This window comes from Ruditapes philippinarum, unplaced genomic scaffold (assembly GCF_026571515.1).
Source record: "Ruditapes philippinarum isolate M1 unplaced genomic scaffold, ASM2657151v2 ctg3550_1_1_1_1, whole genome shotgun sequence".
Lineage (NCBI taxonomy): Eukaryota > Metazoa > Mollusca > Bivalvia > Venerida > Veneridae > Ruditapes > Ruditapes philippinarum.
In genome coordinates this window covers 42,188-59,290 of record NW_026857279.1, presented here as the reverse complement: position 1 = coordinate 59,290, position 17,103 = coordinate 42,188, and the positions used below count along the sequence as shown (strand labels likewise).

At 30.1% G+C, this 17,103-nt stretch overlaps 1 protein-coding gene across 1 annotated transcript in view; it reads left to right on the top strand.

The window, feature by feature from the left end:
* The first annotated feature begins 3,532 nt into the window (after positions 1-3,532).
* Positions 3,533-17,103, top strand: part of LOC132749257 (gamma-aminobutyric acid receptor subunit beta-like) — a 33,516-nt gene continuing 19,945 nt past the window's right edge. Inside the window, exons 1-2 of the mRNA XM_060738977.1 lie at positions 3,533-3,802; positions 4,775-4,833. Coding sequence (XP_060594960.1) covers positions 3,714-3,802; positions 4,775-4,833 — 148 coding nt within the window. The 5' untranslated portion in view covers positions 3,533-3,713. The remainder of the gene's footprint in view (positions 3,803-4,774; positions 4,834-17,103) is intronic.

Below are 17,103 nucleotides of genomic sequence, written 5' to 3'. Positions count from 1 at the left end.
ATCAGGATGACAGATGACCCCTGTTGATTTCAAGTTCAAAAGGTAAATTTCATTTACATGTACACTACCCGTAATGTATACTGCCGTTGGAGGGGTGCATAAGTGTTTCACACAAACTTTTGTTGGATTATAGTGCAGTGCAAGAAAACAAAAGGCGACAGTCTAAACCTCGGATAGGATATGTTTGTTCATGTTGAAGAGAACAAATCCCTCAAGATTTATTTATCGTTCAATGATTCAATATATTGAATTAGATTAATAAGAATAATGCAACACGTTTTAAATTTAAAAAAATCACACATTTCACCGTTTTTATAGGTATACAGATATCAACATTGTACTTTTAATACTAAGCATGCTGGCGACAACTGAGTGTACCAATGCAACCAGTGCAAGCCAAGATAAACGACTCTGACCTGACAGTCTGCATTATTTTGAAACATTTCCTAAAGCGGATGAATGAGATTTTCAAGATTGAATGATGGACAGGTTTATTTAAGATATCATTAAAACGAATTATAACCAGATATATATACTTCTCATCGGAGAATGGTTTCAAATACCACAGCTGATGCCTCTTTTTTCGAAGCATTAACTTTATTATAACAATTTGTTTCCTATGATTCCTTTTTTCTTTCTACAAATGAAGGCTCACTGCTGAATCATTTAAAGCCTTATAAGTAGATTTCCTCCGGATGAATTGATTTGATCTATAGTAAAGCTAAGCATTGTTAGCATAGTCTTTAGTTTGTTTGTGCATGTTTTAATGCCTTTGGTGAACGAATGATGCTACCGCCCTTCCGATTAAAAGTCACTGAGAATAATATTGTTCATTTGCATGACTAAGAAGTAAACCCAGAAGCACATAAAGCGTGCCATTATATCCACGCCTTTGATATGTTGGTCATTACATTTACTATTTCCCGTCGATTAAGCTTATGCTTTATGAAGCTCTACATCTCCCTGTACGACAGTAAAATGTTCAATAGTTTCTACTTTGTTTTTATCATAAGACTTCTCAAGGACAAAATATCTAGTTTTTTGTTTATCAAATTTCATACTCTTTAATATACAGAAAGAGCAAACATTCATAAAAACGACAAGAAAACACATTTTTCTGCAGCACTGCGAATGAACCCATTGTTGATTTGTAGAACCTAATAAATGGCCACGGTCATCTATGGGTGCACTATGTCCATCAGTTATATATGTATGGTCCTTGTGATTGGGAGATGCATCCAATTGCATGTTGTTACTTTCAGAAATTGTTGACATAGAATAGACTGAATCAGGACTATCATGTATATATTATGGGTGCTCCGATATACCTAGAATCACAATATTATCCCTCATGGAACGACAACGCAGGTCTATAATGTCATTTTGTAGATCTTGATTTTTCTTCTTCAATGTTTTATTTTTGTCATTTGCTTTTTTAGCCCAACCTGTATAGTTTCTATTGCTTCATTGTTGTCTTTTGAGGAACAAAATATCGAGTATATTTAACAATCAGCATATTGTGGCTCAATTCTACTTTCTGTATTTCAATATTGACAGTGTTTATCAGTTGAATATTCTGGTATTTTTTTTGTTCTATTGTATTCAACATAGATACTATAGTTGCTTGTTGCGTTTCTATACGATCAGGTTTGGCAACCTTACTCAAAATAAAGTCAATTTTAGCATTCAACTCATCTGAAATAATCTTTGGAGGATAAATACATGTAGGTGTCAGAGAATCAGGCAAGCGAACAATAGGTTGTCTGTTATACTGGAATTGATTCGGAACATCTGTGTTTACTAAAAACACATCAGTTGTAATTTTTGATGTAGCTACAGTGCCAGACAAGCTTTCTGGTGCACAAATTTCATCATGACTAGTTTGTTGACTTTTCTTGGTAAAGCAATGGAGATTTTAGTGTGCTGGCATTTTTTACCACAACACCGGTCGCCATTTTTACCGACGTATCTTCAGTTTCGCTACCCGTATATCCATTTCGACACTTTTTCTTATTACTTTCGGACAAACGTAACGATTATTCGCCAAGACAAACATCTAAATGTTCTTTGAAATGACTAGAAATCACTAAAATTGTCACTTTTTAACCACGTTTTTCAACCAACCGCCATCTAACCGGTGAAACGTTAGCGTGTAATGTCAACTAGCAACTCCATTATTCGAGCACTTGTTTGCTTGCTCTTTATAAGTAAAGTTGTAATGATTATTTTTAATGTATATTTGATAGCTAACCAAAAAGACACAAAAAAACAATGATAATCAAGGTCAATAAAGAACATATTCGTGAGGTATTTATCCTCAAATTATTAAGGGGTTGTTCTCATAATTAGAATGAAATCGTAATAAAATTATCTATCTGATTTGATTTCGGTAATAAGGGAAGTAATCATGATATAATATACATATTCGTCTATAACATCATCATTTTTTATAATTATATATTTTTGCCTATTGTTGTGGTTCAGTTAGATTTATTTTATATGTACTAATAAAAAAAGATAAATTTAAATGTTTAATTTAACTTTTACAAGCCGATTTCGGTATTGTAACATATTTCGGTTCGTGACAAATCATAGAAGTAATCTTCATATTTAGATATTTGTTTCTAATCTAATAATTATAAATTATTTCTGATTTTTTTTCATGCAAACTAAGACTATTGTAATAAATTATGATAAAAAATATATATAAAACGCTCAATTGTGGTTTTATAAGTTCATTTTGGCAATGAAAAGTTGATTTCGGTTACTTTACCAAAATCAAGTTGATTTCGGTATCATAACGCACTGTCAAAATAATGAACCTCATACTAAGGTTTTATCAATATTTAAAGAACAACGTATGATTGCAGTTCCTACACGATGTCATATAACAGATTCACACGTCAAAATCGCCAACAATCTTTCTGAGCATTTATAAACAACATCATCACCAAACTTTCTAGCTAGACTTAAATGTAATAGAAGCTATACGGGATGAAATGAACGCCCTCATAAAAAGTTGTGGTGCAATGCCACAAACCATCGCCTTCAAATATGCAAAAATCGCCCAATAGTGGATAAATAAACTCCAATATTATGAAAAATATTGGTTCACATCCATACGACAACGTTGCCAGGTTTCAATCAACAGTTAGGACAGGCATACGATATTAGAATACTTTATAATGAAACATTTATTTTGTGACCTTTCCTTATAACGCAATATCACTTTTATTTGGCATGTTCATCAAATTTGTTTTTCTTATGAAACTTGATAATTGAAATACTATATATCATGTCTCTCAACTGTGTTTATTGAAAATTTCAGCAGTATCTTTCCAAAATTGGCACACATATGACACCATTTATATATGCACACCTATAAGATTTGTTAAGTGTACATGTACATAATCGATCCTGTATTTGCGCATGGTATCGTCATTATTGATTGTAGTTTAAAATATCGATAACGCCGAAAACTTTATGTCTAATGGATAAAAATACTTCATTATGTCATTGTTGTAGCATTGTTAGTATTGCGAAACAGAAGCAAAATCAATGCACATAGTTATCTAATACAGTAAGAAAAGAAAATAATGAGAAATATTTCACGGAAATAATAAAATATCATACATTATATAGGGTTTTATTAGGATTATTATTCAATGGTATTAAAATTTTGAATTAGCAACGATCACCACAGATAAAGTGAAATGGGTTTGAAAAAAGTGAACGCCGTTATTTTGGCAGTATTTTTGATGAGTCTTCAAACAGATGTGTACAGTGAAGAACAAATGTCAAGGTTCAGATTTATTTTTAATATCTCAGGGCTGGGAATTAAAACTGCGTCGTATCCTACAAAATGTGTACAAACGCCGCCATCTTGGAACAAAATTAGTATTTTTCGTTTATAACTCTTTTTGTTGGAAATGTTGTGCATGCAACATATATCGAATCAAGCGGAAAATAGTCGTATTTATACATATTCTTGTTTTCAGTCATTTCAAACAAAAAGAGTTATTATCGAAAACAGACATTTTTCGTTCCAAGATGGCGGCGTTTGTTTACATTTTGTAGGATACGACGCAGTTTTGATTACCAGCTCAGATTTTTGTAGGTATCAATAATTATTGCTATTTGATATAGATTGAAACAGAAACATGTATGTCAAAAGATAATATGGTTAAATGTATGTTTTCTTACTTTGAATTTACATTTTGTACTTCATATGATTTAATTATATAAATATCAATGTCAATCTATCTGAACTTTATATGACCATGATGGAAAATGGACCTTGATTTGTTTTATATTACTTTTGGGAGTTTGATAACTTATTCTGCTTACTGGATATCTAAGCATACACACATTTGGCGTCTCAAAATCGGAAAAAGTATTACAATATCAAATGATTTAAGGATTATCATTCACAACACAAAATATTCACCTTTGACTTTATACAGAAAATCGTTATGACATACTAAGTCTCGACCTTTTATACTCGAAAGAACTGTTTCTAAAAAAAATACACAATATAAATATAAATAAGTATGAACAAACAAAGTAAAACAAGCTACAATCATGTGGGTAAATGATTTGTTTTATTCAATATTTGTAAAGATATAAAACATACCAATACAGTCAAATGTGTCAATTACTTAAAGAATTTGTAAATTGTACGAACGATTAAAAAGCAAATGAAAAAAAAAAAAATCTTTTTACTGGATATCTTAGAGCTATTATAAAAACTGTATTTATTTGTTTTCAATTACAGACAAACATTGATAGAGGACTTGCTCAACCCCTCACATTACGACTCGAGTGTTCCACCAGGTAATTATACAAAGTTGTAGTGTAGTTTTTAAGAGGCTCGTTAAGAACAAAACAAAAGCAAATAGAAACACAATTAAAACAGATTGATATTGTCAGTAATATTTATGTGTCGACATACCATTTATGATAGCATCTATTAATGACATGTACTTCAAAACATGACATTTTTGCATTAACGCCTTTTCCTAGACCGTTTTAAATTTATACAATGCCGCATGCTATATTAAATTGAAAGGGATATACAATGTATTGGTATGAGCCCAGCTATTTTGTTTAAATATATCAAATCATACAACACATAGCCCGTTGTAGATAAAACCATTTAACCGACTAACAACTGTGTTATTTTAATTAAATATTTCGAGACAGTTAAATATTTTTTTTGTAAAAAATGTGAATATAAGTATTCTCGTTTCTCGCGAAAACGTAGGAGAAAAAAATATTCAATTCAATCTACTGACCTTTGATCATGAAACGTGAATCATGAAATTTACTAATATAATGAGGTCAATGTACATTGTTGAGTACAATATTGCTTCTATTGGTTTGCCCCTCGTCCAAAATAGGGTTGGTAGTTGAGTTCTCGTTTAAATGAATCTATTTTGTAGATAGCAATGTATTATGAAATCTTTATTTTACATCAATAAATTATAACTTCGAGTATAATTCAGATTTGATGACATCTAGATAAGATTGATTACATAATTATTTGATATAGAATTTTTTTATTGAAAAATGAAAACGAGGGTTATTTATGTTTAAAGTAAAAAACGAATTATAAAGAGCGATCACATTGTGTAAACTCTTGCGTTTATTGGTTTGTTTTTGTAAGCATTGGTGTGAAATACATTGTGTATCTTATATTGTATCTTATTTTATACTTATCTTTTTCGTATGAAACCTTAAAATGCTTGTATGAAATAATTTGGGCAAAGTTTGGGTACTATTGAAAAACTGTTGTATGTATTATTAAATTGGTGTAAACTATAAGTGAGGGGAAGAGCGATATAAATGTCAAAGATTGTATAAATGGAATGTTTTAATTATTTTTATTACCATATATGGAGACCATATATGGAGAAAGGTTTTAAAGATATTAGTAAAATGTACACATATTATATGTTGCTCATGTATGATATATTTATGTATATTAAATAGACTACAATATTTGAAAAATATAAATTACTCTGATATACTTAAGAACGTTTTTTTTCATACATGTCATAAAAATTTATATTATAAATGTATTGTTTTTGTTAAATTAAATACTTATACGCATTTGCACAGATAAAATCTTTAATCGTGTCACCCTTAATAATTTAAACAAAGGAATATTTGAAAAACTAAACCAAAATACGAGCAGTATACGTGTTTAAATCAATACTTGTAAAGGCTAGATCCCCTATGTTTTGTGATTGATATTGTTGATGTATGTATACCACACATGCAAACACTTGTAGATGTATATAATTATGCAAATAAAACCATTCATCATCGATGAACCATTCAGACATCGATGAATATGTAAAATGTGTACTCGTATATGTGTGCACATCATATTCAATCAATAAATTATATGCATTCATTTCTTATTGGAAACTTTTACTTAGAATTTATAGAAAATAAATTTCTAATCTACTTTCCTTTATTTACATGAACTGTTAGATTTGGTAATATCTTTTTAAATAATGCTTGGTGGAACTTACAATAATGACAAATCTTAATTTCAGCATCATGTTTATGAAATAAAACCATGAAAAAGTGTATTACAGGTTCTTTTAATATAACTATAAAATTAATGTGGTCATTTACGTATAAATAATGTACAATACACAAACAATTACATGACTAGTGAAGACAAATGAATTATATTTCTTGCTATTGAACTTTAAAGCACTATCAAAAGAAGAATTAAAAAAGAAAAGATACTGCCCAGTCCTTACTAGGTATTTGACGCTGACTAGGTATGTTATTCTTTACCGATTTACATGTGTTAGGACGTAAAATCAATACACATAAGAAAGTCATTCAATTTTTATAATAATCATATATCAAGTAGTGCAGGAACGTTTAATTAACGCAGAAATTTTGAAAAAAAAATATCGGGCGATTGGGGTGGGATAAGACCGATATTAAAATTTCATGCTTATCAAAATGATAAGAAAAACCCACCAAAGAAAATTTATTTGAATAATCGAAACTTATCTTTCAATACGGGAAAAAATACATTCATAAATTTCACCTTAAATGGTTTATCTAAATAACCCTTATGTAATACTATATAACCCCAGGGTAGGAGCATTTTTATCCTTTGTGCACGATTCATAATATTTGTTGTTTCTGCTAACATATACTAGATATGTGTGAAGTTGGCGGCCCAGCGGCCTGGCGGCGTGAAGTTGGCGTCCCAGTGGCCTGACGGCCTGGCGACGTTAAGTTGGCGGCCAGGCGGCCAAACATTTTAATGTTGTAGAAACGTTTTTTTAAACAATAAAACGACATTTAATGAAGTTTTAAAAGATAATTATTGTTATTTAAAGGATATATCAAAAGACAAAATCACTTCAGAGAATTTTTTTGTCATTTTATGAAGTTGGCGGCCAAGCGACTTGGCGGCCAAAAATTTAAATGTTGTAGAAACGTTATCTTAACAATATAACGGCATTTAATGAAGTTTTAAAGATAATTATTGTTATTTAAAGGATATATCAAAAGACAAAATCACTTCAGAGAACTTTTTTGTCATTTTTGTGAAGTTGGCGGCCAAGCGACCTGGCGGCCAAAAATTTAAATGTTGTAGAAACGTTATTTTAACAATTAAACGGCATTTAATGAAGTTTTAAAGATATTTATTGTTATTTAAAGGAAATATCAAAAGAAAAAATCACTTTCAGAGAACTTTTTTATTTTGTCATTTTTGTAGGTTGGAGGCCCAGCGGCCTGGTGGCCAAACATTTTAATGTTGTAGAAATGTTATCTTAACAATAAGACGGCATTTAATGAAGTTTAAAAGATAATAATTGTTATTTAAAGGATATTTCAAAAGAAAAATCACTTTCAGAGAACTTTTTATTTTGTCATTTTCGTGAAGTTGGCGCCTGGCGGCCAAATATTTTAATGACGTAGAAATGTTATTTTAACAATAAAATGGCATTTAATCAAGTTTTAAAGATAATTATTGTTATTTAAAGGATAAATCAAAAGAGAAAATCACTTTCAGATAACTTTTTTTTTGTCATTTTTGTGAAGTTGGCGGCCAAGCAGCCTGGCGGCCTGGTGGCCAAAAATTTTAATGTTGTAGAAATGTTATCTTAACAATAAAACGGCATTTAATGAAGTTTAAAATATTATTATTGTTATTTAAAGGATATATCAAAAGAAAAATCACTTTCAGAGAACTTTTTATTTTGTCATTTTCGTGAAGTTGGCTGCCTGGCGACCAAACATTTTAATGTTGTAGAAATGTTATTTTAACAAAAAAACGGCATTTAATCAAGTTTTAAAGATAATTATTGTTATTTATAGGATATATCAAAAGAAAAAATCACTTTCAGAGAACTTTTTTTTGTCATTTTTTGTGAAGTTGGCGGCCCAGCGGCCTGGTGGCCCAGAATTTTAATGTTATAGATATGTTATTTTAACAATAAAACAGCATTTAATGAAGTTTTAAAGCCAATTATTGTTATTTAAAGGATATATAAAGAGAAGTATGACTTTCAGAGAACTTTTTTATTTTGTCATTTTCCATAGGGAACGAGCCTTGGCGTTTTGATTTCCCTATCCTCTATCTAACCCAATGATTGATTATTTTTCTCTCTCATCTGGACACACAAGAAATCAGTGAAATTGCTTGCTACGCGCATGACAACGTTCCTAGTTTTGAATGAAAAGCGGGGGCTTAGGCGCCTGACTTTCTATGATTAAAAAGCATTATGTATGTCCGCAGAAATTCTACTGACCAAGTTTGTGTGTGATCCCTCATCAAAAAAGCAAGTTTATTTAGTCACGCAGTGGATAAGGGTGTAAAACAGTTATCAATTTGTATTTATCATCTTTTAACGATATAAATAAACAAAAACTACCAATTTGCCAACTGCCCACTTAACGCAGTAGGTAAGACTGCCAGTCAAATTTCTAGTTGAATATCAATGCAATGCAGGTTCGATTCGCAAAAAATATTTCTGTATGAAGAATATTTAAACGCACTACGATTACATAATATTTATGATTTGAGTATATGGATCAATATATAACATTATATTATTACTTTTCTGATAAATTAAAAATGCTTTCTCCTGATGTGTGGCATTTTCTCTAACTGTACACAAGTGCATATCAACCCGTGTCCAAAAAATATCTGATGCATTTGTAACTATTTGAAACAAAACCGGCCAAATAAAAAAAAGATACATAAGACAGCCAAATATAATAGTACTTGTATATATAACCATGATTCGGCCATGAATATAACACTGACACGGTCGCTCTGCCTACTGTGCTATCAAGGCACATAAAAATCTGACGTTTTACTTTATGTTTTTTCATAAGGCATCAGTTTGCCTTACCTTTTTTATGGAAAGCCATGGCTGTCTTATTTTATTATTTTTCAATTTATATCATTTGGATAATATATAATTTCGCTTCGACTATATATGAATTGAAAACATCTTCTAATTTAACCGGAATCCATTATGTTAATTCACAGCTACAATATATGAAACCATACCGTCAGTGTATGAAACAGAGTTAGCAATATATAAGTTGATTTTCTCGATATATGATTCCAGTTCTTCAATATACGGTACCAAAGTAGCCATGTATGAAATCAGATATCCTTATATGAAACCGAATTTTCAATATACTAATTCATTTTTATGCCCCTGCCATGTAATGGCCGGGGCATAAAGTGTTACCCTGTTCCGTCATTCCGTCCTTCCGTCATTCTGTCATTCCGTCATCATTAGTTTTCGTTCATTATCTTAAGAACGGTTGCACACATTCAACTCAAATTTGACATATGGATATGTCATGAGAAAATACAGGTCAAGTTTGACTTTGGTCATGGTTCGATGATTTTTGGCAGAGTTATGCCCCTTTTACTTTGAATATAATATGAAATTTTCAGTTTCCGTTCATTATCTCCCCAAAGGTACAACACATTCAACTCAAACTTGACATATGAATATGTCATGAGAAAATACAGGTCAAGTTTGTATTTGGTCATCGTTAGTTGATTTTTGGCAGAGTTATGCCCCTTTAATTTGAAAATAATATGAAATTTTCAGTTTCCGTTCATTATCTCTCTGATCTTGAAAATAAAACTGCAGAAAAATTACGAGATTTTGGAGAAAAAATTACCAAAAATTACAACGCTAGCATGGAAGCAAACAAAAGATCAAACTATAATGAGCAGTACTCGAGAAAGAACAATGCTAAAATACTGAATATTCCGGAAGAGACCAGGGAAACAGAAGAGAGCTTAATGACCACTGTCACAAATCTCATACAGACCAAATCTGGCGTCACCCTTAAACCAGATGATTTCATTGCTATGCACAGAATACCCACAAAGAAGGGTCTTATCAAACCAGTGCTCTTCAAACTCAGAAATAACACCCTGAAATCCACACTTATGCGAAAAAAAGGTGCAATGAAGGCTGCTGGACACCGCTTGGTAGACGATGTTACCAGGCTTAACCAAGGACTGATCAGTCGCTTATCAATGCATCCAGAGATTGAAAATGCATGGTATTTCAATGGGTCAGTTTATGGACAAACAAAATGCAGTGAGCGCATAAAATTTGACATATATGACAATATAAATAACATGATCAGTGAATTCCGTGGGAGAAAAAGTAGTTAAAAAACAGCATTTAGTGACAGAACAGTTGACTTCAACACTGCCTATAGATCAGTAAAAAACAATGACTCCTTGCATTGATTAATTCATGTAATCAGAAACTTATAAATGTTGTTTTTATTTCCTATCCAATTCATTGTTATAACATATCTTTGTGTAGATATACTTAATTGTTTCTTAAAAGAATAAATGATACGGTTTTAAATTTATATGTATTTGGCAGGGTTTAATATAAGCATGTATTTAGTTTTTCTGCTGGTCAACTTCTATTCTTCGCCTTAATCGGGGAGGAGTTTTACTTTCAGTGGGATGGTTAGACTCACTGGGTAAAATGTGGTATTCAACATCCTGTGAAGTTGCCAGTAGGATTTCTGATGCTGTTTTGTTATTTTAAGATTATAGTCCAAATATCATATAGTTTAAACTGATTTATCATCCACTATGAATTAAAATGTATTTTATTGTACCTGACACATCAACATCTTATGATATGTGTGTGTAAATCATGACAATTTTATATGTTGACTTTTTGTTTTAATTTTATCTATATGTGGGTTTAATGAAATTGTATTTAATTTTTGGGTACCATATGTCTTACCCTGCAAGTACATATGTTAAAATCATTTGTTTGTAAAAAACTAAAGCATTTTTTGATGAAATTAAGATAAATGCTTGAGGACACCATGTTCTTGGAAAAAAGAAAATTAATACATTGATTTCTGTGACAATGTTATAATACATTGCTACATATTGGTATATTAGCATGCAGTTATTTTTAAGTATATTATCAATATACCAAATTAATTTGTACTTAGCAGTAATGATTTCAATCCATATTGTATTTATTTGAAGTTTTGTTTAATTATATTTGATGGTATTTTTTTTTAGTTTATTTATTATAAATTTCACTGTGTTGTTTATTCTTGGCAACACACTGTTTACGCATACTTATTTCATTATCACACTTAAACTGTTTTTGATACCTGGATATTCTAAATGTTATAACGTAGTTATGGAAAAATATCTCATATATGAACTTTTTTTTTAATGTACATGATTTTTTAAGGAAAACTGTGATTGTTGTTTTTGACAATGGGTGAAATAAAGATATTGTCTTATAACTGTAGAGGCCTTAATGATACGAAAAAGAGGTCAGATGTGTTTAACTTTTTAAAAGATCGCAAAGCAGATATATTTTGTTACAAGATTTGCATTTTACAGAAAATATGAAGAAACATTTATACAATCAGTGGAATGCTGAATGTTTTTTTAGCTTTTATAAATCAAATGCTCGAGGAGTTGGTATTTTATTTAAACGAAATTTAGACCTTAAAGTTCATCAATCCTTTGTTGATGAAAATGGAAATTATATTGTTTTAGATTTATCTGTAAACTCAAAACAATTTACATTAATTAATGCCTACGGTCCAAATACAGACCAGCCAAAGTTTTATGAAAATATTTTTCGCTTAATAGATGATATAAATAATAATACATTTATTTGGTGTGGTGATTTTAATCTAGTACAAGATATAGAATTAGATTATGATAACTATAAATCGATAAATAATAACAAAAATTCTAGATCTGTATTGTTGAATTACATTGATCAAAAACGTCTCTTTGATCCATTTCGAGAATTAAATGGTAATTGCCATAAGTTTACATGGCGACGCACAAATCCAATTCAGCAAGCCAGATTGGATTTTTTCCTTATTACTAAAGATTTATTACCACATGTTAGAGGTTGTGATATAGATGTAAGCTATAGATCTCACCATTCTATTATAATTCTTAAAATTGATTTACAAAATATTGTACATGGGAAAGGTTTATGGAAATTTAATAATTCTTTATTATGTGACCTAGAATATTTAAATTGTATTAATGATAAGATAGATGATGTAATATTGCAATATTTGTTGCCAGTATATAATATTGACTGTTTGAAAAATGTCAATTATGAAGATTTACAATTTAGTATTGATGATCAACTTTTTTTAGAAACCCTGTTAATGGAAATAAGAGGCAAAACCATCTCTTTTTCTAGTTACAAAACCAAAAAAAGAAATTCTGAAGAAAACAGTCTCCTCTCCAAAATTCAAGACATAGAGACAAATATAAATGAAGAAAATAAGAAAACTTTATCTGATTTACATTCAAAACTGGAAAGTATAAGAACTGAGAAAATAAGGGGTCATATGATAAGATCAAGAGCACAATGGATAGATGAGGGGGAAAAACCAAGTAAATTTTTTTGTAATTTAGAAAAATATAATTATGCTAGTAAAATAATTCCATACCTACAAAATATAGATGGGTTTTTATCTATGACCAAAAATCAATATTAAATGAGACTGAAAAATTTTACAGAAATTTATATAGTAATGCTGATGTTATTGGGGGGAAAAATATTAATGATTTTCTTGACAATACAAATGATATATACAAATTATCAAGAGAACAATCAAATAGTCTAGAAGGACTCCTATCTTTCTCTGAACTGTCAAACACTTTAAAAAATATGAAAAATGACAAAAGTCCAGGCTCAGACGGTTTTACAGCTGATTTTTATAAAGTTTTCTGGTCAAAAATTGGTCATTTTGTTTTGAGAGCAATAAATTATGGATTTAGAAATGAAGAATTGTCAGTGACTCAGAAGCAAGGAATTATTACTTGCATTCCAAAAGATAACAAGCCTAGACAATTTTTAAAAAACTGGCGACCAATTACCCTTTTAAATGTTGTTTATAAATTAGCGTCAGGATCAATAGCCAATAGGGTAAAAACAGTTTTAGACTCATTAATTTCTTCTGATCAAACTGGTTTTATAAAAGGTAGATTTATTGGTGAGAACATACGTTTATTATATGATGTCATGAACTACACAGAAAAACATAAGATTCCTGGAATGCTATTGATGATAAATTTTGAAAAAGCTTTTGATACCTTGTCTTTTAATTTCATAAAAAACACACTCTCTTTCTTCAATTTTGGTCCAATGTTTAAACAATGGATATCTCTTTTTATGAAAAATGTAAAAACAGCTGTACAGTTAAATGGATTTCTCTCTGACTTCTTTGAAATAGGGAGAGGCTGTCGTCAAGGAGACCCCATAAGTCCGTATATCTTTATTTTGTGTGCTGAAATACTAGCAATTAAGATAAGAAACTCTAAAGATATTAAAGGAATCAATATAAATGATGTGGAATATAAAGTATCTCAGTTCGCTGATGACACTTCTCTTTTATTAGATGGTTCAGAAGCTTCTTTGAATAACACCTTAGATACCCTCTATACATTTTCTAAATATTCTGGACTTAAGGTAAATTTTGAAAAAACACATGTTATATGGATAGGCTTACACAAATATAGTACTAGATCTATTAAAACAAAGTGGAAACTAAACTGGGGTGGCAGAGCTTTTAAATTGCTCGGTATAAATTTTCATGTAGATTTAGAAAAAATGGTAGATATTAATTTCACAGAAAAATTTAAGAAAATAGAAAATTGCATAAAGTATTGGAATAGGAGGGAGTTAACTCCTATTGGTAGAATTACAGTTGTTAAGTCTATTATATTACCACTTCTAACACAGTTGTTTATGTCTCTTCCAAACCCAAGTACACAAATACTCAAAGATATTAATAGAATGTTTTATGAATTTGTTTAGGGTGGCCCATCAAAAATTAAATCTAGTGTTTTAATAAAAAACTACAGGGAAGGTGGTTTAAAAATGATTGATGTATTTGCATATATGAAAAGTTTGAAATTAACATGGTTTAGAAGACTTCTCACTGGAAGTGGTAAAAAATGTTTCACATTTGTTAGTAACATTTTTAATTATGACAAAGTTTTTAACTGTGGAAAGTGTTATGTAGAAATTGAATCTAAATCAATGTACAATAACTTTTGGAAAGATGTTTTGTTAGCATTTATTGACTATATAGATATTGTGAAAATAACAGATATAGACCAGTTTGTTAATTGTCCATTGTTTTACAATAATAATATTTTGATAGATAGAAAGCCTGTGTATGTTAAATCAATGTATGAAAATGGAGTGTTTTTTATCAAAGATATTATGCAAAAAAATGGAAATTTTGTGAGTAAAGAAAATTTAGAAACAAGAATTGGTACAAATATGAATTTTGTAGTTTATGAAGGCTTGAAAAGTGCTATTAGAAAGTACATAAAGTCTCTAAAAATAGAATATTCTAATACCAATGTATTATTGCCGTCTATTCCCTTTTATATAAAACATATATTTTTATGTAGAAGTGGAACCTCTACCATATATAATGTATTTATTGATAATTGTCAAATACCTACATGTATATCAAAATGGAATGCTTATTTTAACATTGATGATACTGAGTGGAAATACCTGTTTGAATGGGTTCACACTGAAACTAATGATAGTTACCTTCAATGGCTTCAAACTAGAATCACCCATAGAATTCTAGGAACAAACTATTTAATGTATAAAATGAAATTGACACAATCTGATAAATGCACTTTCTGCAAAGAAGAAAAAGAGACATTATCTCATTTATTCTGGAATTGTTCGGTTATAAAAACTTTTATCTCAGATGTGCAACATTTGCTTAAATGTCATAATGTTGATTGGAAGGTTGATTGTAAAACATTTATTTTAGGGTATCAAAAAGGTGACCAATGTCAATTTAATATTTTTTGTCTAGAATTAAAAAGATATATATTCTTGTGCAAGAGGAGGGAGATAATACCATCTTTACAAGGTCTTGTCTGCAGTTTAAAGCTAGCATCTTCAATAGTTAGCTATACAAAAGTTAAAAAATCTATGTACTCATTAGTTGATATGATAGCAAATAGATAGAACCTTTTTTGAATTAACTACTTATATATTACAGTCTGTGTATATTATATCCAGTTTTAGTGGAAATGAAATACTCTGAATCCCAAGAGAACATTTATCTTCTGTGTATTGTATGTATTATAAAATAATGTATGATATAAATGCCCGTTATATGTTTTTTGTAATATTATAATAAATTGTAAGGTAAAATAGTGGATAGATCCCCGACCCTATTTTACCTATTACGTGGACAATAAACGGAGTTACCTCTTGGGCTTCAAAAAAAAAAAAAAAAAAAAAAAATTATCTCCCCAACAGTACAGCACGTTCAACTCAAACTTGACAAATGGATATGTCATGAGAAAATACAGGTCAGGTTTGAATATGGTCATGGTTTGATGATTTTTTTGCAGAGTTATGCCCCTTTTACTTTGAAAATAATATGAAATTTTCAGTTTCCGTTCATTATCTCCCCATAGGTACAACACATTCAACTCAAACTTGACATATAGATATTTCATGAGAAAATACAAGTCAAATTCGAATTTGGTTATGGTTCGAGGATTTTTGGCACTGTTATGCCCCTTTTACTTTGAAAACAATAAGAAATTTTCAGTTTCCGTTCATTTTCTCCCCAAATGTACAACGCATTCAACTCAAACTTGACATATAGATGCGTTAAAGGAATGCGCAGGTCAAGTTCAAATTTGGTTCAATGATTTTTTGTAGAGTTATGCCCCTTTCACTTTGAAAATAATATAAAAATTTTCAGTTTCCGTTCATTATCTCCCCAATGGAACAACACATTCAACTCAAATTTGACATATGGATATGTTTTTGGAATGCCCAGGCCAAGTTCGAATTTGGTCATGGTTCAATGATTTTTGACAGAGTAATGCCCCTTTCACTTTGAAAATAATATGAAATTTACAGTTTCTGTTCAGTATCTACCCAACAGTGTTACATATTCAAATTAGATTTGACATATGGATATGTCAAAGGAATGGGCAGGTCAAGTTGGAATTTGGTCATGGTTTGATGATTTTTTGGCAGAGTTATGTCCTTTTCACTTTGAAAATAATATAGATACATCTTAGGAATAAGCAGTTTAAGTTTGAATTTGGTCGTGGTTCAATGATTTTGGACAAACTTATCATTCCTGAATGTTAGAAAAATTTTGAACTTTCAGTTTCAGCACTCATACTTTGAGCCATTATGCAATATTTCTATTTTTAAAAGGTTAAGACTGAATAATGTCAGTGCCTTGAACATTGTATGAAAATGGTTTCTGTTAACATTGAAATGTTTTAAGGGCTTTGAATTTAAAATGAAAAAAATATTAAATGCACCATCTGAAATTGTGGCTGCATGCGGGGGCATCCGTGGCATGATGACACATTTCTAGTTCAATTTATGCAACCAACTGTCAATTTATTAAACCAAAGTAGAAATATATAAGTTGGTTATCACATTATATGATACCAATTATTCAATATATGGTACCAAAATAGCCATATATGGAACCAGATATCCTGATATTAAACCGAATCATCAATATATTGATTCATTGTTC